Genomic DNA, 27,389 nt, shown 5'->3' on the forward strand with positions numbered 1-27,389 from the left:
TGAGGGACCAGTTTGCTAAAATTAAGAATTATAGGACCAAATTGAATAAAAGAAATAACTTAAGGGACCGGCAGATCAATTAAGCCTAATAACAACAACAAACAAATCTTCCCATGCCACAAGTACTACTAGACTAGCCAATGACCAACACAAGTGTGTGAGAAGCACGCACAAGAGCAGAGGGTCATGTCATGTGGATGTTGTGAACACAAACTGATACACGTGTTTGGAGAAACACAACGCAACATAATGCGGTTAGTTAATAGTGGAGAATGGATTTTATTGTTAAAAGTTTACTAGTAAATAGTAATACTAATTTTATACTACCTCCGTCGCTAATCATAAGATCCTTTTTGAGAATTTTTGTTTGTCTCTTATTTTAAGACCCCTTTGTTATTTCTAAGTGCATTAAATATAAATCTAACTTTCTCGGTGTTACGGAGGACATCTGGTCCAAGTATAGCATTCTTCATAAGGTGCCGGTTTCATGAAGGAGAACTATGAGTCATAATTAATAAAAGAGAAATGTTAACGAGTGCTCCGAACACTCTTTAAGAATCATAATTAATAACTATTTAAGGAACAGTGTGTAATTAGTGTATTGGAAATCAAAACAATTAATTTATTTCTTGTTAATGGAATGTGGGAGGGAGATTGGAATTAGAGTGAAGCGATCCTAATCCAGTAGTTCGCATCCACGATGAATTGCTTGGTGGGTTCGGGCAGTAGAAGTAGTCTTCCATTTATGATGACTTTAGTCTCGGCGCTAAGAGTCATGTTCTATGCGCGATTGTCTCACATCTTTTGTTTCTTCACTAGTTAAGTTATCTTCAGTCACTCCTTATGGCCCCGTTTGTTTAAGATTTTCACTTTTTTTTCATTTTTAACTGTTTGTATAGGATTTTTAGAAAAATCATTTTATCAAAAAAAACTAAAAAAACAGGATTAGTAATATAATATGAATACACAAAATTATTATAAAAAGGGCAATGATATTTGTACATCCATTCCATGACAACTTTAGTGACAACCTTGTTTTTCTCTCTTCTTATTGATCAAAAACAATGGAGAGAAAAAAAGGAAGAGAGAGAATAAGACCATCATGTGAGTATGAGAGAGAAAGTTGTATAAAAGTTGTCACAAATTGATCGTACAAATATCATTTCTCTTATAAAAAATATTCATAAACACACTGCAAACAATTCAACGTATTGAAAACAGAGTTTGTTTTCCACTAAGCTAGTCTTTGCTCCACGCACATAGACTTGTTATTGTACATAACGCATTATATATGCGATTACAAATCATATTCTAGATAAATAAGTTGCATTTTCCATGGTGATTAAGGAAGTGATGAATTCAACTCAATTCAAGGGACACATTTCTTGGTTACCGGAAGTTCCCAGTGGCACGCAGTTGCAGCGACTGCAGCAAGTTCCACATGCCCTGTGACCGAGGCGCTGCCGTGATGATAAACAGCACCTAGCAGCACATGCTCCATTGCAATCTGAAATTTATATCAAATTTATCATCTACTACACACAGATATTTTTGGTTAAAATAAATTTGATTAGAGATTAATTTGTTTGAAGATTTTTTTGTGAAGTAGAAACAGATTTGTGTTTCTTTATAATATTTAACCGTTTTTACTAATCTTCTATCCCATTAGCATACATACTCGTTAAAAACTAGATTTTTCTATAAGCTACTAAAAATGGCGTTTCATTATGATAATATATTAACAAACTGGCTATAATTGCATTATCCTATTGTATAATTAAGAACGTGTTCTTCCTTAGTTTAGCTAGCTATACATAGTACAGATCAAAGGTAGCCTTTGTATGGTTAGGCTAATATACATGTTCCAAATATTATATCATCATACCTCACAAGTTCCAAACGACATCTAAATATCATATCATCAATATGAAGGATAAATGGCTTTCATATATCAAGTTATACCTCTCGAGTTCCAATTTCTGGATTATAATTCCATTCAGAACAAGCTCTGAACTGTAAACAGCAGCTCCTGCAAATTTAAGTCTTCTCATATGTCACATGAATAAGGGATGAAATGTGACTGCGTTATTCATTGAGAAGATGGAAGGATTCAAAACCTCTCTTAAGGAAATGGCGGCATATTGCAAAGTCTTCTTCACAAGAAAGAACCAATAGATCATCTAAGATATTATCATTCTTGTCTGCAAATATCTGTTTTTCATCCACTAGCTGAAGAGTGAAAACAATTTATGAAGAATATGTGATGAACATGACATAAGAAATAATTCAAAACACCTAATATTGAAACCACAGGTCAATTGCAGCAGTGGAGTGGCATGCATGGATGAATATTCACCTTCAGGAGTGGCTTTTGTCTTGCTCGAGCAAGAGAAACTGGCATGGTAAAGCCTATTTCCTTTTCCTTTTTCATATCCCTCAAAATATAATTTTTCTCATCAATCAAAAAGTTGGCTTGTCCACAACTCTCAAGCCATGAGTGTGTCAATACTAAGTTACCAAGAGCCATTGCTTCCAGCATATTCTTTGTATGTGTAAACTTGTCTGTTATGAAATGAGTGGCTTCCACTGAGTTTGATGCAGTAGATATATTAAGACGCGCCAAGATCTGCAAGGAGGATAGAACAACATCACTAGTCGATAATCACAACATTTAGCATCTCCTAGACTCCTATCATAAACATAAAAGCAATAATTTACCTTCTGTTGTTGCTTGAGGACATTGCCATCCAACTGTTGACTAAACAGAACTCGAACATTTGTCATATCTCTTCGATGTCTCAAATCTTTATTCATCATTTCTAATGTGGATTTGGGAACACCTAATCTGCTAAGTTCCTTCAAAAGTGAAGACTTTGGCAGGTTTTTCTCACATGCTTTTTTGCGGTGCTTATTGCATGTATGGTTAGCATTTGAAATTTTTATGCCTTCACTTGGAGCAACTGAAGCAGAAATTTCTGAACTCGATTGTACAACACTCTTGTTTGATAATATTTCAACATGTTCCAGCAACAAGGGACGCATATCATGCAGTGTTTCAAATTTTATAGCATCACCAGCTGAAACTGGGAGAAGACAAGATTTACGCACAGCATTTCGGCCCTCTGGACTTCTAGTGGAATAGACATTGTTTTCTTTATCATCAATACACAAAACTCTTGGGGCATTAGCTTGCTTTCTTTTCCCTCTTGGTCCTTTCGGATAAGCCCAAGAATCAACCTTTGAAAAACTGCTGGTAACTGATATATGTGGACTAACTTCAACCTGGTGGTTCAAACTGCTCTTCCTAGCCACGCCATATGAGCTAGTAGATAAATTAAGACATTTAGTCTTAACATCTGAAGCCACTGGATCTGCCACTAAACACTTTCCCTTCCTGTTATATCTAATAATATCCTCCTCAACATTATTGTTCTTCTCTCTAGGATGGCTTGGTTGATGTTTCATTCTTGTCCATCTGCTCTTATTCTGGCTTGGCTTGGTTGAAAATTCATATCCTCTCCTAGCAAGCAAACCTCTTCACGTGATACACTTTCACTGCATATTGATGAACTGGTATTATTTTTTAACTTCCCTTCAATAGTTGACTTGCTTCCCATTATTTTTTTCATTTCCCCTGAGACAAGATTTGGGTCTTGATTGTAAGTTTGCTTACTAGAGGACTTAGAAGTTACTTTGCTGAACCTACAAGAAGATACATTTCGCTTGTCGGATTTTAGTGCAATAGAATGCGAACCAGGATTCCCTTTAAATGAAGAATTTTTCTGATGAGCTTTGTTTCAAATCACTCAAAGATGCATCAAACACGTTCTCTGGTTGGTGAGCATCACTAAAATGAAAGCCGGCAGGGGACAGATTGGCTAAAGCATCCATAGCTTCAGCAGCTATTTGAGTGTCTAAGCCAATATCAGCATGTCTTCTGTATGTGCTACACTTGTATAAATATCAACATCGCCTCTTGCGGCACATGACTCAACATACAACTCCTTGAGAGAGTTATTATTGTCAGTTGCCATTGTTGGTTCTTGGACTAAATTCTCATCACATTGATTACTTGCACTATAGTTTCCTTGGTTCTCATCACATCCATTACTTGCACTACATTTTCCTTGGTTCTGAAGACGACTACCTTTTTGCTGTCTTCTTCTGTTATACGTCAGTCCATGGCTTCCAAAACTGAAAGATGCTTCAAGTTTTTTACAGAAAATACCAGCTTCTTTTAAATTTTGATCACTGTCAGCCCATTTGAGTGGGTCTTTATCTTCACTTTGCGTCCGAGCTTTAAATTTCTTAGCCAGACTAATTGATCCTCTTGCACTCGAGACTTGAGGTGACTTCTCCATTGCAATCTTTCCATTTTGAAATCCTTGAAATAGATCCACATCTATCTGTGACAAGTACTGATCCACAAAGCCTAGTGCAGCTACGGTTGGTGAGTGAGCATCATATGACATAGCAGGTAGATATTGATGGTTGTTGTCATCAAAGCTCTCACCTTCAAGCACATTATGTTTTCGAAAATTCAATCATTCATGAACTTTCTAGAAACAAATACTCGGTAAACTACTTACTTATAAGGTAAGTCAAAGCAAGAATAATTAAAAATGCCAAAAACAGCCTCCTAAGTCCTAATGTTAAAATGATGATAAACAAACACATACCAGTAATAGATTTCCCACAAGTGGTGCCATTTGATTTTGAGTTTGCTTGCTCACATGGTAGCTTAGGCAATCTCTTCTTGAAGAGCACCGAAGAATTGTATACCGTTGGACTACTTTCATCCTCAAGAAATCTTTTACCAACAGTCACTTTGCCTGTATTATTCATTTCTTCGTCCTCGCTATCAAACACAACTTCTGTCTCATACTCACATACTGTACCAGTTATCATATCCTCTACAGGCTCTGAATCCTCTACAATCTCGGTATTATTCAGATCGAGATTTTCCAACCCAATTTCGGTGAATGGACCGTTGATCACTAAGGTATCCTCAAAAAGCTCAGTTTCCTGATAATTCTCATCGCTATTTGCATCATTAACTTCATCTCCTAATCATGTTGAATCAACATTCTTATCAACCTAACAAAGTTCTATCTATATAATAATATTCCATAATAATCAACAAAAAGAAACATAAGCAATAATGTTCACAGTCTATGAAGCACATACACATAATATATGAGACACGACACTGACAAACAGACAAGTCGACACCGGTAAATATTTGAAAAAAGAATTGATTGAATCTAATCACATGCATCGGTGTCGTGTCAGTTGTTGCTTTCCATCAGATCAGAAGTGTTGGTGCTGCGGTGTTCACAATTACTTCTTAATTTTTACATTTTTCATACACATATTTCACATTTTTCAACTCAACCTGTTGCATTTTTTACAATGCAGTAGCACACTATGGATGATATAATATAATATGGATAAAGTGCATTAATCTCTATTTTAGTTTCTGATTAACTTACGCTTATGAATGAGATTGATCATCGATGTGCTTTACTTCCATCCCAAACAGGCATAATAATTCGAAACAAAATTCAAGACGAAACTGCAATACATTCAGAGAAACACTGTTTTTGAATAATTTCAAATCGCACAGAAAATGAGAAAATTGAATACAGTAGAGAGTGAAAATGAAGTAAAACCCTAACACTGATGATGAAGGTGAAGATGGAATAGCAAGGGAAAGAATTTATGAATGAAGAGGGGAAAATCAAAATTATTGGGAATATGAAGCGGAAATTTCAGTTTTGGCGGGAAAAGGTATTGTAATTAATCAACAATTGCGAAAACGAAATAATAAATGGGCATTTGGTCTAGTGGTATGATTCTCGCTTAGGGTGCGAGAGGTCCCGAGTTCAATTCTCGGAATGCCCCTTTTGTATTTTATTCTATTCATTTTTATTTCACACTGCATTATGCATATATATTCCTTAACCCCATTGACCAAATTACCCTTCCAGTATCTTTTTCTATAACACCATTAAAAGTCACTTTTTTTTTTCTCTCTCTAATTTTATTTGTCTTATAGGGATGCAAGGAAAAAGGTCAGAGACTCAAACTACATGACTCCAGTGTGTGAGATCTGATTCATTTTGGCAGAAAATCATGTTAAGAATTTGTTTGAGGTTGGTTTTACACTTCATTTTTATGCTTTCACCTTTTCTCTATTTTAATTTACTCTCTCAGCTATCTATACTTTCAGTTGATGATTAAAAAAATAAAGAATAAGATGTTCTGTTTGTATTTTTCCACTTATCTACTATTGAATATCTTTCAACTTTTGTAGTGTTAACTTGGTTAATCTTGGATGCATATGTGAAGTTTTGTGAATATGTTTTCAGCTTGCAGTGCTTCTGTTAATTATTTAAAACAGAAAAAAAAAAAATCTTCCCTATTCAAGGCCTTTGTTTGCTGAGAGCATCAACAGATTATTGTCTACTCAGACTGGAAGGTATGGCCTAACAAGCCTTCAGTTTCTGTCTTTAGTTTACATTTTCCTTTTCTAATTATCCATAGGATGGCAAACTGTTACTTATTCTGATAAAAACTTGACTGTTTGATTGATTTAACGACCATGATATAATACTCTTATTCATTAGATTAATCAAACGGCCGAGGTTAGACCAAAGAAACCACAGGATGATCAAATGATGTTCAACATTGAGTAAATATTATCAAAAGGATCTTTGTTGTTTAATGTTAATGCCTTTCATTCACGTTTGATGTGGTGGTCCATGAAGCTACAAGACAAGGTAGCACTGATAACTGGGGGGAGCTAGTGGAATAGGAAAAGCTGCAGCAACAAAATTCATCAATAATGGAGCAAAAGTAATTATTGCTGATATCCAACAACAACTTGGCCAAGAAACTGCAAAAGAACTCGGACCTAATGCTACCTTCATAACTTGCGACGTCACAAAAGAATCAGACATATCAGATGCAGTTGATTTCGCCGTTTCTGAATACAAACAACTTGATATCATGTATAACAATGCAGGGATACCCTGCAAAACTCCTCCAAACATTGTTGACCTCGATCTAGAATCGTTTGACAAAGTCATGAAAATAAATGTTCGTGGCGTTATGGCTGGCATCAAGCATGCAGCGCGTGTAATGATCCTGCGTGGAACAGGATCCATTCTATGCACCGCCAGTGTCACTGGTGTGATTGGAGGGATGGCACAGCATACATACTCTGTATCCAAGTTTGTGGTTATAGGCATTGTTAAATCCATGGCTTCAGAGCTATACAGGCATGGAATCCGAGTCAATTGTATACCGCCTTTTGCTATTCCTACTCCTTTTGTCATGAGCGAAATGGAACAGATATATCCACATCTTGATTCGCAGCGACTTGTAGAAATTGTTCGTAATGTTGGTGTGTCCTGAAAGGAGCGAATTGTGAACCCGGTGATATTGCTAATGCTGCACTTTTCCTTGCACGGGCATAATTTGGTTGTGGATGGAGGTTTCACATCTTTTAAGAATTTGGAGTTTCCTGCACCAGATCAAGTGCATTAGAAAGATATTCTGCTTTCAATTTTTAAAGCTTGTTTAAAGGGGTGGATTGAAAGAGCTTATTTAGATTTGTATAACAATAATAAATATATAAGGCTAGAAATGCAAAACTCATTAAAAATAGCTCATTATATAACTATATGGTGATTTCAGCATATTTTTCTAATTTCTCCAAGATAACTTACAATAACAAATTATTCAGAACTTGTGCGGAGTTTGCCTTTATTCCCCATCTAATTGTAGAAACATCTTACACATAAGGCTTTATACAATAAACACTTAATAAGTGATTAATGAACTTGTCGATCCAAACATCCCCTTAAAGTTGAGTCAAATTCACCTTTTCAATGCTCTTGACCATCATGCCATGTGAGTAGCATCTCTGAACAGGGTTAGGTTCCTACCAAAAGGTTGGATGCCAATTCAAGGACCGAAGCTCTCTGAACGCATGGCATTTGAATCCAGTCTGTAGGGAAAACAAGAGTGACTGAAGCTCTCAGAGCACTCTACAGTTTGATTGTAGATAGATAAAATGACTTCTTAAAAAGTAATATTAAGGAGGTGGTGATAGAACTTTTTTTTTTTATCATGAACAAGTACAAATATCCTTCTCCCAATAAAGTTAGAAATTTGTGAAAGTTGCTGAAAGTGATCAAATCCTATACATTAGTTCTTCAAAAATAGGAACATAAAGAATACCATGGCCACGGTAAGCTAGCAGCTTAACTAAAAAACGGATTTTCGTATCATTCAACATTAAATAATGTATGCATCTATATGTATTTTGAAGAAAAACATAAGAAGAAATGAGACATCTCATTCTGTTAAATGAGCGACAATTTCACATTTGCTTAGCATAACATGCCACTGATGAATCAAACTTGAAGACATTAAAATTGTTGTAAATTGATCTAGCCTATTATTATTTATGAAAACAAAAATACTAAATTCAGTGTTGTGAATTTTAAGGAGAAATAAATTGGAAGCAATGGATAATTGGCCTGTCTTTGTTTAACTGTTGTCTTGCATTTCAGTAGACATTAGAATAGAGATCTATCTATAAAAGAAGTGGATTAGAGTCCATACTCCAGAGTCTAGACTTCATTCGACACCTCGGAATTTATTAACTAGCGAACATGTCTTGCAAAGAGGTATACATGGCTCATAAATCAATTGTATAGATTACATCAAAATACAAACCACTGTGACGTAATTCCTACTGCTTGGTTGCAGGTTGGTCGCCAAACTTCCTCTCGGCTGGTTTGGTAAATGGGTCCTGGAAAGTACAATAAAAGACGTAAATTACAATCACATAATATTTAACTCTTCAGGGAAAAACGCAACCAAAATATTGTGGATAGGAGAGAGATAACAACTTCAAAACATTAGCATATAAACCATTCAAAGAACTGTTATTGTTCATCTAAGTAACCTCACCTAGCAGAATAACAGTTATTGTAGGTATTACTGCAAAATGGATAGTCCTTGAATTGGACCTTACTAATAGTGTGTTTGGTTGGGCCTGTACAAAATCTCGTGTCCCAATGCTCATAAAACGTGAAAATACAATTGAACAGCATAAAATCAAGAACTGAGTCCCTATTTGGATTGGCTTATTTGAACTTATTACCTGGCAAAGCACTTGTGAGGCTGTTGAGAAGAACTTATAAAAACAACTTATGACACGTTCATAAACTGTCTTCAGCTGATTTCATCTAGCTATCCAGAACTTATACAAAAACAGTTTTTCTTTGTGGCTTTGCTGTAAATTTGGGTTCATGTTCTGTGATTAAAGCGGAGCTTTGGGCAGTTGTTTGGAGTCTACAACTTGTAAAGGAGAAAGGGACAGATCCTCTGTTAACAGTTAATGCCATCAACTCAGGTCGTGTGTTGACCCACGCTTGTCACGGTTTGGTCAGGATGGTTGAGGTCTTGAGGATTTAATGGTCAATTTTGATCATGTCAGAATTAACCTCAAGAGAGGCTAACCAAGTGGCGGATAGTCTAGCTAAATTAGGGCCCTTTTTTTTTTTTTGAAACAGCTAATATTATTCTCGACGAGATGTGCAAGACGCACAAAAACTCGCAGAAGGAGCCAAAAATGGCTAAAACCAAGGCGCCGTATATAGGCGGAACACCTTCTAAAACACCTTAAACCACACTACCTTGCAAACAAATAACCAAGAGGCCAGGCCAAAAATCAAAACAGCATCACAACAGTACAAATTGTGAGGCTGGAATATACATACAGCAAGAAGGAAAGCATTACTTAATTCTATGCCCAAGAAACTAGCTACTGCTCCGTAAAAGCCCAAGAAAGAAAAAGCATACCCCTGCCTCGCTATCAGCACGAAATTGATGAAAATCTATCAACAAGGCTACCACACTTCCAGCAACTCCCCAGGATACCAACACAAAAACGCCCACAGCAGAAAACAGGAGCACAGACAAGCCAAAAAAGGCTCCTCCACAACCGATCACTATGACAGCAGCCCCTCCAAATGAGTAGCAGTAGGGATTAGCCAAGGCACCTACATCAAAAAAACCCCACAGCAAACTATTTTCTCAACAGGCAATCATTCGGATTCCAACTCCATTCGTAGTACAGACAAGTCATAATTTTTAGTCCATTCAAGCACCACCGCCACGATAGCACTTTAATATCCTCCACAATAGAGTCCACATCTTTCGACTCATTGTTGAAAATAATTTGATTCCTAGCTTGCCAAATACCCCAAACCGTTGCATGCCATATAAGCCTAAGACCTCTCCGAATCCTCTTACGCCATATAAATTAGGTCCCTTGTAGAATGTTTATGTCCGTTGCTGCTTTTATTTCTAACTCTCTTTTGGGAGATGCTCACTTTGTAACCTTCCCAAGGGGATTTTAATTTAGTTTTTCTTCTGGTGGGCCTTATGCTATGTACTTATGCTATAAACTGCAAATTTAGGTACTTATATATCTAAACAGGACCTAAATCAAAGACTAAATCAAACATGGTTCTCTTGTATAATCCTCCTATCTTAGTGACTAATCCTAATATGCAATACATTAAGGGATTAAATCACTCCTTCCATAACTATATATTAAAACTATGCTTAGACTTCGGCTAGAAAATTAATCAGCAACGTGAAATCACTTAATTAGTCAATAAAATACTTGTATGCAACAAGCTATTGCAATTGAAATAATATAAGTTTGCCTACCTCAAGGAAAAAAAATAACCAATAAAATACATGTTACTACACCCAAATCAAACTCAATAATGTGTTTTAAATTCCTTGGAGGAGAAAATCAATCCATAACGAAGAAGCAAAATTAATCAACATGACCCAGAATTTCAGCTTCATTCAGAAATAAAAAAGAATCAAGTGATCATAATTAATGGCAGAACATAACGAAACAACCCAAATTACACAATTTCAATGACAAATCTCAAAATCCAACCCTCACAACCCCAAATGAAATTGATTAAATTACTGGAAACCCAGATCATGAATCATCATTTACATGTATAAAAATCAATCTTTTTCAACAAATATAAACAGGGATGAATCAACCGCATAAAAGGGGTGAGTGAGAGAGAATTACATTCTTGACCAATATGAAGTTGGCGACGGCGACAGTGGCCACCACGCCAGCGACGAGAGCCGTCGGACCTGTAAGGAGACTCCACCTCCGATAGATCATCGTTTTCTTCTTCTTCTGACTTTTCTTCTTCCGATTCAATCTTTTTATTAAATTGAACGCTTCTCGCTCCTCTGTTTTATTTCTCTACATATCAATTTCTAAACCATCGTTTTATTTTATTTTAATTGGAATGTTAATTAAATAAATGTTTTTTTTTAGGGAATAATTAAATAAATGTTTTTCTTAGAGAATTAAATAAATGTTGCATGTAAATATTCACAATTTCTTTTAATACCTACATACAGAGCCCTTTTCCTTGAAAAACGATCTTGCAAAATTCTCCATTAGCATTTTTAATCCTTATAAAAAATTTCGTCAGCATTTTAGGTCTCAAATAATACTAAAGAAAAATGTTACAAAGATTAAAATGTGTGTGTTTTGTTCTAAAAAAAAAAAAGGCTAAAATATGGTTTTGGTCCCTGCAAATATGTCTCGTTTTGTTTTTGGTCACTGACCCCACTTTTGTGATGATTTGCACACATGGCACATGATGACTGAACCTATTTATTAGAAAAATAGTCCTTGCAAAATCTTTTGATTTTTAAAAAAGTCCCTGCAAAATATTTTACTTTTGAAAATAGTCCCTGAAGGGACTATTCATTCAGGGACTATTTTCAAAAGTAAAATATTTTGCAGGGACCAAAAACAACAATTTTTTTTTACTTAAATTCAAAACGAGGTATATTTGCATGGATCAAAACCATATTTTAGCAAAAAAAAATATGTGCGTGTTTTTTTTATAGAGGCTATAAATGTAATTTTGAATATTGATATGGAACATATACTTGATTAACCCTTGTTTTTATAAGTAGTGTTTTAAAGCCTTTTATAACTAACTTAATGGCTATAAATTCACTTGAATAAACGATGAATTAGGATTCCGAACTCCGACTCCTACCTATTGTAACAATTGCTAACCGAGCATGCTCGCAATAACTAAATTATCGCTTTTAAGATGTTAAAGATTATATAGATGATATTCCATATATTTTAAATATTATATTGACGAATTTCATATACTTCAAAACTTATTTATTATATTTATATAGTTAAAGAAATATTTTGAAAACCAGAACATGGTCAAATTGACGAGACCTTCAGACCAAGGTTTAATAAGTTGAATCGCAATTGAACTAGATAATAAGGTCTTTTACATGAAGACTTTTGAGACTACGTTCAACATCGATGAAAATTCATTTCAAACATGCAAATGGTAATAAATAAACAGTTAAACACGTTCTTTTAGTTTTTAGCATTTAATAGACAATATCAGGGATTTGTTTGATAATTAAAATAGATAATCTAAGGATCAATTTCATAGTGAGTGACATAATTCATGGACCAGCTTGATTTTTAATGAATAATTTAGGGATCAAATCCACAGTATAACAATTTGTAATGACTTTCATTTCATAAAAGAAGTCCAAAAAAAATCAAAATTTTATATCAAACTTATCATTGTACACGTGTAAGCTGACTTGAAACTCCACGTCAACGCTTAATGTGACACATCAACACTGTTAAAGATTGGACTTGACGGAAGGGCTAAAATGATTGAACATTATGGATCTCATGGCGCTCTAGTTATTTTAATTAATTTGTGGATGAAATTGATTGATTTGTACAAATACAAAGACGAAAAAAAGCCTATCCACTCAATTTTTTTGGTTTAGAAACATGTTGGCATGAGTAGATTATGGAGGGGGCACATATTTACATCAATTTTAAACTATTTGTAGTTTTGACATCAAACTAAAACACCTATGTCTAGAAAGGTAAACATCCACTCACAAAAAGTTGAAGACCGCTTCTTGTGTAAATGTGGTTCGCCATGAAAATAATCCTTTATTATGCGAGGATGAAATCGATGAATATGAAAAAAATGTGAGACTTTGAAGAAAAGGAGAAATATACACTTATAAACGTTGAAAGTTAGTTTAAATTTTCTTCATCATAACAACTCTAGTTGTTCTTGTCAAAAAAAACAACTCTAGTTGTTTCCTTATTTGAGACATAGATACTTGTGTGTCATAAGAGAATTTGCAAAATTTCCATTCAAAGGTGCAAGTTGAGTGATATGCTACTTTGCTGTGAAATCGTTTAACCTGTTAAGTGATTTTCTTTAGTTTTTTTCCCAACATTTTATATTAATTTCATGGTTGGGTTAAAGGTTAAATCGTTTAAAAGAATCTGAGCTTGAATATTAACTCAAACAATTATTGATCCGACTTTATTAATTTACTAACAAAAATCAGATTTGGTATTTCATGACCAACAATAGATTTAATTTTATTTTGATAATCAACATAATAACTAAAAGGTTGGATATAAAATAATCGTTGTAGCCTTGTCTCTTCAAATAAAATCAAAGGCTTATGTACTTATTTTTATTTTTCGCACGGTTTTTTCTAGATTACCTTTGAAAAATGGTGGGTAATTTACCCACCAACCAATCATAATGAGCAATTTATTGGTGGGGTCAAGATAGTTTATGGATACCACTTAAAAAGGTGAATGTTTATTGGTTGGGGTAAATTATCCACCATTTTTCCATAGGTACCCTAGTTGTCACCTTTTCGCACTATACAATTTCAATAGATTGATAACACGCATAAGTGATCATAATAGGGATCTCACTTGGCGCCAAATGCGTGCCCCCCACGTGTTCAAGTTTTTTACTTTAAAAAGTAAGCCAGTTTTTTTCTAAGAGAGAGAACAAAATAGAAAGAAAGAAAAAGGGAAGATGGAGAGAAAGAGAAGGTCGGCCCCAAGAGATTTCGGACGAGAGAGGGATAACCGACTTTTTTCAAAATAAGCTTGAACACGTCGCGACGCACCATTTGAGAATAATAGATCAATTTGATAGAAAAAATTTATTAACTTAATCAGTAAATTTTTGGAAAAATCCGTATCAAGTTTTAATTTTGACGGGCTTTATTTATTTCCAGAACATGAATAAGTAAAAATATATTCCGAAGGAAAAAAAAATCTTATTCGAGGCAATTAGAACCCATCGGAACAACCAAACCATTTTTAATAAAAAGAAATGTAGTGGAATAAACAAAATCAGTAACCAAGTTTCTCGATGGTCATACAACTTAATCGACGAATTGGATCACTGTCACAATACATAGTACACACTGGAAATAAAAAAACATTATTTCAAAATATATTCATAAACACACTGCAAACAATTCAACGTATTGAAAACAGAGTTTGTTTTCCACGAAGCTAGTCTTTGCTCCAAACACATAGACTTGTTATTGTACGTAACGCATTATATATGCGATTGCAAATTATATTGTAGATAAATAAGTTGCATTTTCCATGGTGATTAAGGAAGTGATGAATTCAACTCAATTCAAGGGCACTTGCGTCTGCCTCCATGGGTGGTTTGGTTGGCATAGCAGGGACACATTTCTTGGTTACCGGAAGTTCCCGGCGGCACGCAGTTGCACCGACTGCAGCAAGTTCCACATGCCCTGTGGCAGAGGTGCGGCCGTGATGATAAACGGCACCTAGCAGCACATGCTCCATTGCAATCTGAAATTTATATCATAATTATCATCTACTTCACACACATATTTTTGGTTAAAGTAAATTTGATTGTTAGATAAAATTGTTTAGAGATTAATTTGTTTGAAGATTTTTATGTGAAGTAGAAACAGATTTGTGCTTCTTTATTATACTTAACCTTTTTTTTTTACTATTCTTCTATCCCATTAGCATACATACTCGTTAAAAACTAGATTTTTGGCTATAATTGCATTCTCGTATTGTATAATTAAGAATGCGTTCTTCCTTAGTTTAGTTCATATATTTTTTATTCATTAATTGATTCACTGTCCACTTTTAATATATATTTTTTCCACTTTAAGCAAACAATTAAAACCAAACAGAAGCTGTTTATGGAATAGTAATTTTACCTATCTGCTGCTGAAGAGAAACCTGAGTTTCTGCGTGTACCTGCGGTTCCTACAAAAACACATGCAATTAAATTAAATTGGTTATTTTATAAAGCTTGAAAATCATAAAAGAATGAAGAGAGCAACAATAGGTTTGAATTACCGGGTGGTCCAAAGCATGAACAAGATGGAGAGTGACAAAAGTTACCAGAAGAGATGTAACTAAAAGCTTAAAGAGAGCCATTGCTAATGGCTATAGCAATTTAGAAAAGAGGGATTAGCTTGATTACTTAAAAGGTCTTGTTCTTAAAATGTGCACTGAATTGAGAATCGAGGACTCTTTATTTATAGTTGAAAGGCAAGGTTGTAAACTAAAGATGATCTAGTGCTGACTAGTGACTGACTAGCTCAGTTTGGTGGTTGAAATTCAAAAATTTTAAATTGTATTTTTTGGTTAGCCTATCAAATTCAAAAAATACTACAAGTTAATTTGAAAACAAAAAAGTATATGTAATTTTATTACAATTAGGGTAATCTTTTTTTTTAGTAATCTTATCATTTAAATTTAATGTATATATATCACATGTTATCATTAGGTCATGTGTATCAATAAAATAATAATTTTTGTTTGTAAAAAAAAAATTATAATAAAAATAATATCTTCAATGAAGATTGACTCAATTAATAAAAAATTGATTCATGGTAAGTATTCTTGTTAGCGCTCGATGAGTCTTAAGGCTTGATTTGACTTTGGTAAACTCTAAAAATCCCAATGACATAATTTCTTTATCAAAATAAAATAACAACGTCATGTTTGTTATCATGTGTCCATCAAATACATAATAAAATATATTTTTATGATATTCCTATCCCGTCATATCTTTATTCAAATCTTTATTATATCATATCTATATTCTATTTTAATCATCAAAAGTATCCTTAGCACTTTGGGTTAGGAGTGTGCATTGTGCGCATAACAAAATTAAACCATGCGGACTATCCTGTTAGGTCACGAGGGGAGCTGGGGGACCGTTCACATCGATGCTAGAACAACCACACTTGTGAGAGAGACACTACACTCTTACCCAAAATCTTAAGGCAATGGGTTTTGAATCCTCTCACTTATAAGGTGTTCAACCTTTACTCTTTTATCCGATATGGAACATATAACTCACACTTGCCCACAACAACATATTCATCCCAAAGTGCAGTTGTGTATGATTTCCTTCTTGTTAAATCATAATAACCTCGTGAGTCTTTATCCTTTAATTATATTTTTACCCCCACCAAACCTGACCAGTATCCTATATGTTTAGGATATATAAGGCAGACCCTTATAACAAATAACTTGTTATAAAAATTGAATTGCTGAGAAAAATATAATTAATAATAAGATTATTATTCTTAAAAAAGGATTAGGGAAAGATTTATTCTTAAGTTTGTATAGTGTAAAATAGAAATTGACGTACTGATTGATAGAAAATTATATATTTATAAAATGGCATAAACATGCTATTAAATACGTCAATTAAATATATTATACCGAAACTAATGTCAATATATATGATAAATAAGATAAGAAATGCTGCACCAAAAATAAAATAATAATAAATGATAAGAAATGATGGATACTTGGTAGTCTTCTTATACTCTTATTATTCAACAAATGATAATAATTTACACTAACTCTTTTCTTTGTGTGTACAATCAGATCAAATGAGTGTGGTCACGTATTCACATTATGAATGTAGACAACGGGATCATGATCCAATAGCTCGTATTTTCCTTTCCTTCGCAGAACAAACATAGGAAGACGTTTGCATTTTCATTCATGTTATGCTCTTTTCTCTTATTTCTTACCAACTAAATTAATGCTTAATTTTTATCACAATAATATTGTAAGTAATCATTTTTAAGGATGACATTAAGCATATTTATTTACCAAAACCGTTGCAAATTAAGCAAGTGAACAATTTCTTTTGGTGGCTATGAAGCTAGTGAACATGCTACGCAATTTTAAGCACTCGATGCATTATGGAGTTAAACGAGTGAACAATTATATACATGTGTGTGTGTGTGTGTGTGTGTGTGTGTGTGTATACTTAGGAGCTAAACGTAGCATTACCTAATACAATTTGATCTTATGGAGTTATGAACATTGAACACTCAAGGAGAAACGTTTTGTAGGATTGGGATTAGATTGCATTATTGGGGAGAATGAAATAGTGGATGAATAAAAGGAAAAGTTGTGTTTTTTGAATACATGGAAAACTACAAGTGCTGAATTATTTACTATAAGAACCAACATTTTTGCTAAGTGGCCTGCCGCCAACTTAGGCTTTGGGAGATTGTGATGGATAAATTTGGATCATGCAATGAATTTGTGATGCATGAAGATAAATCAGCTAGCATAGTAAACATAAAAATAGGAAAAGTGGTTAAGAAGCCAATTCTGCCAGCTGTATATGTCTTTGCACCATAGCTGTAATATGGTAACATCAAATTATCTTTTGTTCAATAACAATGTAGACAAACTGTTATTTTTGAAATTAGTACTGCCAAAGGAATTACCGGGTTGAGTCACGATCAGGTCGCTCTCTTTAAGACGTTTCGCGGCACTACTCAAGTTGTGCAAGGTAGACTAACAACCACGCCGTCTCTAGGATAAAACAGGCCAGATCACTGTTACGATTATATACTGCACAGTATACAATCGCTCGTAGATATGCACCTCGAAATATAGTTTAATCGTTTGATTAAAACTATTCAATACGGTACGTAGCCGCTCTATTCGAAACCGAAAGGGACAGAAAGGAGTAGAAGCAGAAGAACGACTCGTTAACACAAGTCGAAGGGAGAAGAGAAGAATCGCACATGAATCATCGACTGTGGAATTCGGTGTAAAGAATGAGGGGGGGCGAGCTCTCCTTTTAAAGGAGGAGTTCGTAACAAAAACGAGAGACTTGGGGATTAAGTCTGCTTAATCCTTAAGTAAACGCGTTTTTGTTTTTTAATTGGATATATCCGAAAATTTCATTTGTTACGCGTAGCGCTTTTTTAACATTTTCAAGTGACAAAAAAATATATATTATTTTCCACCCACGACCCAAGCCCGGCCCGGCCCGGTTCGGTCGGACGACGGCGTTGTCGCGCGTGATATATATATTTTTGTAAGCGTTCACCTGTTCACAAAAGTGGGTACCCCAAGGGCACACCCTTGGAGGTCACTGTACCCTTATATAAACACTTTCTAGTTGGTGTGGCTCACCAATGTGGGACATTTTTAAGTCACACACTCACACTAGTTCTTACATCGTGTTTTTCTTATCCAATTTTCTCACTAGATTTAACTAGTGTTCCAACACAAACCATAGTGGACATATGGAATAGTATAGAGATGATCACCATAAGGAGTAATGAAATGCCCGATATATAATAAGTAAAGTTTGTTCATAATAAGAGTTTACTTTTATTGGGATAATTAGTATTAAGTGGTAATTAACTTGTAGTATTAGATTTATTACAAAGAAAAGGTTTTACATGAGAACAAATTTTATCCTAAGTGGATCTTAATGGTGGCTAGATAAAACGGAATGCTAGTAACATTATCTTTTTAAAACTCTATTTTATTGAGCGAAATCTATGTGGATATCATCATATGAAAACCATTTCTAAAGTGTGAGATTTAGATTGATTTTATCTAATAAAAAATTGTGTGTTATAAAGTGTGTTAAAAAGAGCGTGTATTGTTTATAACACTCTTCAACGTTTGGAATTACGACAAAGTCTAACTCTAATAAATTGATGAAGAACAAATCATTATAGACACTTCAACGTTGAAATCAGAGTTTGAATGATGTGAGCGAGAGATAACAACGCACACTTTTTATGGAAGGATAAATCCATATTTCTAAGCATGATAATGTTGAGTTTGAATTGGGACCTAGCTCAGGTCTCGTTGATGAGTCTCCTTCCTAGAATGAACATATGTAAACTCAACCTAGTTGAATTAAAGAAACCCCGTCAAATTGTAATTTTAAAAGAAAAATACAATATCTTATCTTACGTTAATAAAGTTCACAAAAGTCCCTCGAAAAGAAGTTCACGAAATGAAAGTAGCCAATAAAGAGCATGGCTAACCATACACGGATGGTTATTGAATTAATTAATATGATTGACTTTAAACTTGTCATTTCACTCGGAATGCATTTGTGATGTTTTTCATGACACAACATTTCTGTTCTTTTAAAAGACGGTGTATAAAAGTAATATGTTACGTTTGTAATCGTATAAGAGTCTAGACAGTGGGTTAATACATAATAGCACATAAATGTTATTTATATTAATTTAAGGCTAAAATATGTTTTTGGTCCCTGCAAATATAGCGAGTTTGGGTTTTAGTCCCTGGTAAAAAAAAATTTTGTTTTTCATCCTCGCATAATTTTTTGTTTTTTAAAAAAGTCCCTAGACCCATTGAAGCAGCCATCTGTCACACTGATGCCGACGTGGCGCATGCTGACTGTGCATAAGAGGCCATATGACATCTGACGTGGCAATTACAATTTTTAAAATTAGAAAAAGGGTTTTTTAATTTTGAAAATTGATTTTCTGAAATTTAAAATACATAAAAAGCTTTAATTTAATTGAAATGTAATTAAATTTCGAAAATTAATCGGTATAGAGCAAATCTGAATGAACAACAGCAACATTTGCTTTGTGGGATTGAAACTCGAAAGGAATCAAGATTCAAGAGAGAAAAAAGCAGGTGCAGGACAACAACAACATTTTTCTTTTGCTTTAGATTCAATTATTTTATTTTATTTTTCGTAAAAAAACTACACAGCATGAACAATAGCTCTGCAACATACTCTTCTAACCCATAAGCAATAGATAAATTTGTGCAGCTTCCCCAACACCATCAGCAAGCAATTCAAGACGAATATAAAGCTTGTTGCTAATCTCAACCACCATATTAAGCTCTTCCTCTTGCTCAAGAGCAATAACACCGTTCAAAGCAAGCTTCCTCCCAACCAAATTGTCTTTGAATCCATTACAAACCAGAAAAGCTTCTCTGTTACCTTTACACAAACAGCTCAAAGCCAAAAGCAATTCAGGCTTCGATCCAGCTTCCAACCCCAACCTAAACTGCCAACCAAATTCAACAATATCCTCTACAAAAAACTTGTCCTGATTACACTTCGAAGGAACAACAAACCCATTTAGGAGAGATGAGAAGAGAGGACGCAATTTGGGAGTTTCAGATTTTCCCCCTTTCTCTTTTATGTCTTTTTTTAATTCAATTTAAAATAAAGTTATTTATTTTTAAATACTGAAAATGATTTTTGAAATTTTAAAATTTGTTTTTTAATTGATAAAAGCCACATCAGATGCCACATGGCTACTTATGCACAGTCAGCGTGTGCCACGTCGACATCATAGTGACAGATGGCTGCTTCAATGGGCCCAGGGACTTTTTTAAAAAACAAAAAATTTTGCGAGGATGAAAAACAAATTTTTTTTTTACCAGGGACCAAAACTTACACTCTCTATATTTGCAGGGACTAAAAGCATATTTTAGCCTTAATTTAATACATCTTTTACTCTTATTTTGGTATTCAATCTTCTTTGTATGAATATGATGAGCTTGTTGCGGGGATGAGGGATTTAAGATGGATAAGGGACAGGAATTGGAGTTTTGTTTTGTTAGAATGTGATTCTAAGTTAGTTGCGGAATCTTTCTACAATGTCCTTTTGGTTCCTTGGAGGCTAAGGAATGGTTGGGCCAATTGTTTCCGTCTTTTCACATTTATTTTCTAAAGAGTTTTTTTTATTTTTTATAAAAGTTCATCTTTGCCTTATTTTAGGTTCTTATGATTTCTTTGTTGGGATTTCGCCTAGTCCCCTTAAGTTGTATCCTCTTTTTTTTAATTGTGGTGCAAATGATTTTATTGTGAGACATGGGGTGCCAACTATGCCAACATAGTTGAGTTGTATTGCTGAAGTGTACATTATTATTAGGATTGCGTGAGGATTTTCTTAAAAAGGAAAATGGCTAAAAACGAAAATGCCTATGAGTTCAATCTATCATCTGACTTGTACTTACAATACACCATTTTCTTAATTTTGCAAAATACATCATCCAACTCATCCAAACAAGAATTCATAAGCTCGATAGATGTGTCCTACAACCGATAGGTATATCAATCTATACATGCTTTTGATGATTTGAGCAATATTCAGAGGGACTGGAACAAAGGTACAAGCAAAAACTTGGATTTCCTTCGTCATATTGATAAGAAGCATGAATAGAAAACTCGAAAAAGGCAATTATAGACTGAGAACTTACACTGCAATTCTTGGTAACTGTGTGAAGAGTGAAAAAAATTTAAAAGCACAAAGAGGAAAAGAAACAAAATTTTGACATAAGTGCAAAATCTGAGGCACACAAGTGAAATGAAAATATTGAAGACCTTTCATAATACCAAGAAGTTCAGTTCCATCTGTATTTGCCTCTTCACTGGTTTTGGTTTTCTCTTATACGCTGGTGAATTGCTCCCAAAGGGTATTAGCCTTTTGAGACCATTTTCCAGAATAGTTTTGTTTTGTAGTATCCGGGTTGGATTCGAACCAAGCAAATGGTTTTCGTTTGTTAAAGCTGTTTGCAGTGTCTTTGAGGCAATTTTTGGGAAGAATAGATACTGAACAGCACAACGAACCACCAATGTGAAAGATTACAGAACCAATTAGTCCAGTGACTGTTCCTAAAACTATGCTGAGAATGATCTTCCCAGGACCAACCTTGTACTGTGAATGTGATGGTAATGGAGGCTTAATGGATGTGTTTACTCAACCTTCCATGGCATTGCAGTGTTATGTGCAAAAATGAACGAGTGGCTGAAATGCCAACGATTCCCTTGCAAGTGAAAAAGAAGTGTAAAACGCAACATAATCACAACCATAACATAATTCAGGCTCAGAAACTCTAGCATGAGGCATGGATTTCTTAACCACTTGAAAACCCCACATGCAAATTGCATCACCACAATACAACTTTGTAAAAGACTCGTCACTACAAAATACCAAGTTTTTACACTCTATTCATGGGATGCAATTGGAACTTGGGAGTGGAGCAGGTAACAAATGGAAAAAAAACGGATTGGAAAATGCAGATATCCAACCGGTCGGTAGATTGCGTCTAATTCCCCCTCTGGGCTTTCCAATATGAAGGTTCCAATTTTGTTGATACCCAATGACAGAACTTGAAAGGAAGCAATATCACAAGTTCCCCTATTGCAGGAAGTGAATAAAATCAGCATACAAGCTTTGGGTCTGGCGTGTTCAAGTTCCAGATTAAAGCCAATATAACATACAAGGAGATCGGGTATAGATTTAGAGACTAGAATTTATCTAATATTAATAATAGATATAATTTAGGCCGTTCAAATCAAAATCGAGGGCTAACCGTGATTTCAGAGAAAAGAAATATGAGAACATAACATTAAATGTCCGAGTTACATATATTACATTCTGACCTCTGTCAACATTGATGACCCTGATAGATAACACATCTAACTTCTAAAGGTGTCCCGATTTCTGCACTATAATGCAAAAGAGAATCCAACTTGAAGGAACTGAAAATGAAAGTTAAAATCACACCACTCCCGAAGGAAGCCTAAGAACAAGTTGTCCCCCAACAAGGCTGCAACCAAAGGGAAAAAGAGTCAGATAGTTTACAAGAGCATATCAAGAGTTATGTTGCATGTTATGACAATGTTTAATCCACCTCTTGATGTAGTAGTAGCAGAAATCTGCCAGGATTGAAGTTTGGACAATTTCTGATAGAAGTACCATAGAAGGCCACAATCCATAACCCAAAGCAGTTAATAGACGTCCACGAGTATCTAATACCTAAGCAGGATAACAATCACAAGATATTATGATAAAATAATTTAAAATACTTTCAGAACTGGGGGATAAAAACATCTTAGAAGTTAAAATCCCAACAAACCTGCAGAACCCAATGTGCACAACTCAAGAACCTTGCAACTCCAAGGGCAAAAACATAGTGTGCTGTGAATGGTTCAACAATCTGAAAGTTGAATTTCAGAGTTAACTACAAGTCTACTCGGAAAGACTAACTGACAAAAAGGACGAAGTAATCATAAACACTGTCTCGGACGATTAAAAGATAGTAAAGAAAAAGCAATGAGCTGAAATATATTTCTAGGAGACCTTAGTGTTCTGCATGACCCGCAACTGAGGTAGAACCGACACAGCTTCAAGATAAACACAAAAAGCCCAGAGAATCCTGTTAGCATAATGATGCCGGGTTGTTGGGTGAATAAGCAAAGACAGTACAGCACAAGGTATCACCTGCATTTTGGTATAAGGAAATTAACATACTCCATACTCACAGCAATTTATCCTCACTTCACTTGCATGCATGTCCTTTTCACCAAGAATAGTGCATCAAAAATAAAATGCTTCCAACAAAAGTACTTTCATATTGAGATATAAAAACGCAATTCATCAATAAACACAATTCGTCAGTAAACATTGAAATAATATTCCTTTTATGTGGGAGAATACAGGAGGAGTGACTAATAAGTACTACAAAATGCACTTTAACTGGAAACCTCATTTGACACAAGTGCAAACCAAACTTTAACAAATATAAATTTCTTAATGAAAGTTTATTTTCCAATAAATTATCGGATAAAGTCGACGAGAGAATTGTGAGATGCTTAGCAGGACAGCTGAGTAAGCAGATTATAGCTAAGACAAGAGAGACTGCATACTTTATATAGAAGACATAGGATTTACCACATAGTATATTGCAAGGTTGTCCTTAGCATCCATATAACTGGATTTCAGTTTGAAGCGTATCATATAAATAACCCAGAGGGTCGTCCCCAATGTTGCAGTATCGAGTAAGGTGTGTATATCGTATTCCATGACAAAACTGCAGTATAGTCTAACTGCTAGAAATATAGCTGTGAGTTCCTGTGATTTAAGCGAGAGTCCTGCGAAGATTTATTAACACACAGAGAAAAAGCCTGTTATTATTTTAGATAAACATATAGAAGATTGATTATCTTCTTCTTCTCATTTCTTTTCTTTATATGCTGGAAAACAAAGGCCAGATTATTGCTAAAATCACTATGATATATCGTATAACACAATAGACATCATATCAAACTAGTTGTCCTCTACTTCCATGCATGTCTCAATATATAAGCAAAAATTGGTCAAAAAAAAGTTGATCTATATGGTCCAAAATTTAAATCAAACACATCAACTTTCTTGGACCAATTTGAATGAATGAATATCGTTTATTTTTGTCAAAAAACTTTCTTGGACCAATTTGCTTATATTGGGGAATAAGTTATCTAATTCAAAAATAAAAAATACTTTAGTTGGGCATTTAATTGTCGGATTATTGCACATACCCAATTAAAGTGTGGGAACATAGTGGACTGGTTTGTTTTTAAGTGTGGAGGCTCTTAGTCCAAAAGTTCAACCAATTGTTTATCTTAATCTTACTCTTACACTTGTGGGACTATTTAATTTCCAACCTCATAATAATTAATTATTTTTTAAAACTCGGTATCCGACTCAAGAACAAACCAATCCAACGGGGTCCAATCCCACCGTCCCTAGCCAAAATTGGGACCAAGAAAAATCGAACTTGAAACATTGAGAGAAGCACACTCAAAGATTATAAGTGAACGCGACTAGGCCAATTCAAATTCAAATGGGTTAACAACACTTGTAATAATTAATAAATTAAGAAAATATAAAATCTGCAATTGTAGAAACAAAACCGCAAAAAACATGATGCCGATTTCAACAACAAATTAGGTGATTGCATGGTATTAGACAAACAAAAATAGAATGTCAATCTTATAAAACTAAAAAGTGTTACAAACATGATTATTCGGCACTACACAACAAGCACAACTTAACATAATGATAATCTGAATATTTTTATGGTAAATTTCAAAAAGGAATGTTGTTGAAACGTATTTACCGGCACATGTTTTTTCTTGAGCAAGCTTGTAAATGAGGAGGGCAACTCCTAATGCATGCACAAACTCAGCAGCTACGAAGAGATTGTCGTGGTCGTGAACGATCATTCTAAGAAAAACCAAAGCTGCAATGCCCGAAAGAATCGCCAGAAACAACTTCATCTTCGGCGGTTGCCGGCGAAGCCATTTGGTCACGGCGTGGATCGGGCTTTTCGTAGCCTTCATTGTTTTCTTCCTTGTTTGTTTGTGAATCTATTCTCTTCTCTTCTGGGTTGGTTTCAATTATAATGTTTTGTTCGCGTGACACGTCATATAGGAGTTAAAGTTAGAACTGAATGTTTATTAGTTGCGTGACGGGTGGGTTGCTCAACTAACCTCTGTTCCGCCACCGTCCCAATTACTACAAACTTGTTTTGTCCCATTCTAATTTCGTCAGCTGAAAATGGAGGAAATTCCAAATTATTTTCAAGTACATTATCGATTATTACGCTAATAAAATAACTTAATTACAGCTTTAGAAATACACGGTAAATTTATCTAAGGTGACGACGACCAATATGCCATCTTTTTTTTTTTTTTAAGGAATCTTTCTTCAGTGAATATTGCTTGTAATAATAAATTGTTTAGTTTTAAAACTTAGATTGTTTTTAATTTGGATTTGTATAATGCTCCTTGTTTTTTCTAGTTCTTTATTGGGCCTTATAGGTGATGGCCAATGAGTAGGTATAAATAACAATCATGTTATCATTTTTTGGGAGGTTAATACAATTTGATATTTCAATCTTTGATTGAACAGAGAGTTAGAATTGCTCTTCTAGGTTGTTGGATGAATCGAATCTAGATCCTTATCAAGAGCATCTTATTCTTGTGGCGGATCCGCGATTCGATCTTATCGTTCATCTTGAATGTGGCGATCGTTCTTCCCACTTCTCATCTAATTCCATTTGTATGTTTTCTTTCTATTCCTATTTGGTCAATTTTCTTAAATTTTCTTTCATTTTCTATCTCAATTCAAGAAATTTACACTTAGGTCAAAAATCCTTATATGATGAATCCTTATTGGATCCACATCAACAAAATTCGCAAAGTTTTAGCAGTCCTAATTACAATTAGGAACCATGATGATAACATAACCAACAGTTATTTGATTATTGTATGTGAAATTGCACATAATTGGCCGAGCCCAGATGCGTAAGATAGGTGACAAATTTCTATTTCATAGATGTTATGACTTACAAATGATATGATACATCAACTAATGGGGTCTCCAAATGAGTGGCGACCACATAGACCTGAAGCTGGAGATTTTGGAAGCCAAAACCAAAAGCAACACCACCAGCGCCGCAACGCCCCAAGGTGACGATCCTCCTCCTTCTGTTTGTGCGCGTGATTGTATTAACCGTCGACCAAAGAAATCCACCGGAATTACAAACCGTGGCCCGCATTTGGAGATGAAGTATGCAATAAAAATCAACAGGAGTGGCAAAATCAAGAGAAAGAAGTGGAAACTGATGTTGGCTTTGTGCACTGTTTGTTTGAAGTTTATATAAGATGGAACAAATAGCAAAAACATCACAATCCCAACTATAGATACTAGTTGCAAAGGAGGCGACTTCAAAGGCCACGCCATTTTTTTTTCCTCCAATGCTCTATGCTACTAGCTTGTTAATTTCCTATAATTTATATAATACATGAGAAAGAAAGTGGAATTGTACTACACCGCAAATTTATTGACATTTAGAGAGAATTTTTGTGACATTGTGATTAATTTCTGTTCACTTTGGTATAAAGTGTTAAAGTTTAAGGTGGGTGCATGAGGTGCAGTTATTCCATCTCCAATATACTACCAGCTTTTCTTTGAATGTTTTGGAATTGGATTGATACCAAAAGAGGAACGCAGCCTAAGTTCAAAGGACGCTTGGAAGAATATATTCACAGGTAGCTTTCGTATTAAGCTTTGTAATGGTGGTAGTATTTTTATTATGCTACTATTCTGTCCAATTATTTGTTACTTTTAGTTTGCTACTTTGCGGACACCTTAATTGTAAGCAACGGTCGTCATATGTGGCATTCACTAGAATCGTCCAAGTATATTATTTGAATCAAGGTGATTGAGGAAGTCCGGACAAGTTAATATGTAGATTTACAGGTCTGGATATTTGTTGTAAAAGTCTCTAAAAAAGACTTCAAATTTTAAGGATGAAATCGGTTAAAAAG

General features: G+C 34.6%; 5 protein-coding genes, 1 non-coding gene and 1 pseudogene across 10 annotated transcripts; 2 read left to right on the top strand and 5 right to left on the bottom strand.

Annotated features, from left to right (window-relative positions):
- Nucleotides 1-1,178: 1,178 nt before the first annotated feature.
- Nucleotides 1,179-15,478, bottom strand: LOC11428882 (gibberellin-regulated protein 11). Of its 4 annotated transcripts, none has more exons than XM_039832183.1 (4): nt 15,308-15,477; nt 15,166-15,214; nt 14,595-14,782; nt 1,179-1,363 (listed from the first exon to the last, which is right to left on the bottom strand). In XM_039832183.1, the coding sequence occupies exons 1-3, from the start codon at nt 15,386-15,388 to the stop codon at nt 14,601-14,603; spliced, it is 312 nt and encodes a 103-aa protein (XP_039688117.1). In that variant the 5' UTR covers nt 15,389-15,477; the 3' UTR covers nt 1,179-1,363; nt 14,595-14,600. The 4 variants fall into 4 exon arrangements, with proteins under 4 accessions (XP_039688117.1, XP_039688116.1, XP_024634967.1 ...); XM_039832182.1 differs by having other exon boundaries at nt 1,179-1,330; nt 14,562-14,782; XM_024779199.2 differs by lacking the exon at nt 1,179-1,363 and having other exon boundaries at nt 14,270-14,782; nt 15,166-15,205; nt 15,308-15,478.
- Nucleotides 1,374-3,485, bottom strand: LOC11436127 (uncharacterized). Of its 2 annotated transcripts, XM_024779557.2 has the most exons (5): nt 2,719-3,485; nt 2,357-2,626; nt 2,118-2,229; nt 1,963-2,029; nt 1,374-1,507 (listed from the first exon to the last, which is right to left on the bottom strand). In XM_024779557.2, the coding sequence occupies exons 1-5, from the start codon at nt 3,463-3,465 to the stop codon at nt 1,483-1,485; spliced, it is 1,221 nt and encodes a 406-aa protein (XP_024635325.1). In that variant the 5' UTR covers nt 3,466-3,485; the 3' UTR covers nt 1,374-1,482. The 2 variants fall into 2 exon arrangements, with proteins under 2 accessions (XP_024635325.1, XP_039688114.1); XM_039832180.1 differs by lacking the exon at nt 1,374-1,507 and having other exon boundaries at nt 1,812-2,029.
- LOC120579641 (uncharacterized) lies at nt 3,885-5,978 on the bottom strand. The gene is made up of 3 exons (XM_039832181.1): nt 5,493-5,978; nt 4,680-5,066; nt 3,885-4,513 (listed from the first exon to the last, which is right to left on the bottom strand). The coding sequence occupies exons 1-3, from the start codon at nt 5,512-5,514 to the stop codon at nt 3,915-3,917; spliced, it is 1,008 nt and encodes a 335-aa protein (XP_039688115.1). The 5' UTR covers nt 5,515-5,978; the 3' UTR covers nt 3,885-3,914.
- Nucleotides 5,833-5,904, top strand: TRNAP-AGG (transfer RNA proline (anticodon AGG)). The gene has a single exon. It is a non-coding gene; the product is annotated as a tRNA-Pro (tRNA).
- On the top strand, nt 6,042-7,705 carry LOC11428173 (zerumbone synthase-like; annotated as a pseudogene).
- Nucleotides 15,479-19,972: 4,494 nt separating the features above from the next.
- Nucleotides 19,973-20,433, bottom strand: LOC11437115 (arginine decarboxylase; the record flags this gene model as incomplete). Its single annotated transcript, XM_024779093.2, has 1 exon — nt 19,973-20,433. A coding segment is annotated over one exon (417 nt), but the record flags the coding sequence as incomplete, so codon positions are not given.
- A 2,124-nt stretch (nt 20,434-22,557) lies between these two features.
- LOC11432127 (ER lumen protein-retaining receptor erd-2.2) lies at nt 22,558-25,531 on the bottom strand. Its single transcript, XM_003603714.4, has 6 exons — nt 25,175-25,531; nt 23,968-24,167; nt 23,377-23,517; nt 23,153-23,233; nt 22,928-23,052; nt 22,558-22,843 (listed from the first exon to the last, which is right to left on the bottom strand). The coding sequence occupies exons 1-6, from the start codon at nt 25,395-25,397 to the stop codon at nt 22,795-22,797; spliced, it is 819 nt and encodes a 272-aa protein (XP_003603762.2). The 5' UTR covers nt 25,398-25,531; the 3' UTR covers nt 22,558-22,794.
- Nucleotides 25,532-27,389: the final 1,858 nt, after the last annotated feature.

This window comes from Medicago truncatula, chromosome 3, assembly GCF_003473485.1.
Source record: "Medicago truncatula cultivar Jemalong A17 chromosome 3, MtrunA17r5.0-ANR, whole genome shotgun sequence".
In the NCBI taxonomy this organism is placed as follows: Eukaryota; Viridiplantae; Streptophyta; class Magnoliopsida; order Fabales; family Fabaceae; genus Medicago; species Medicago truncatula.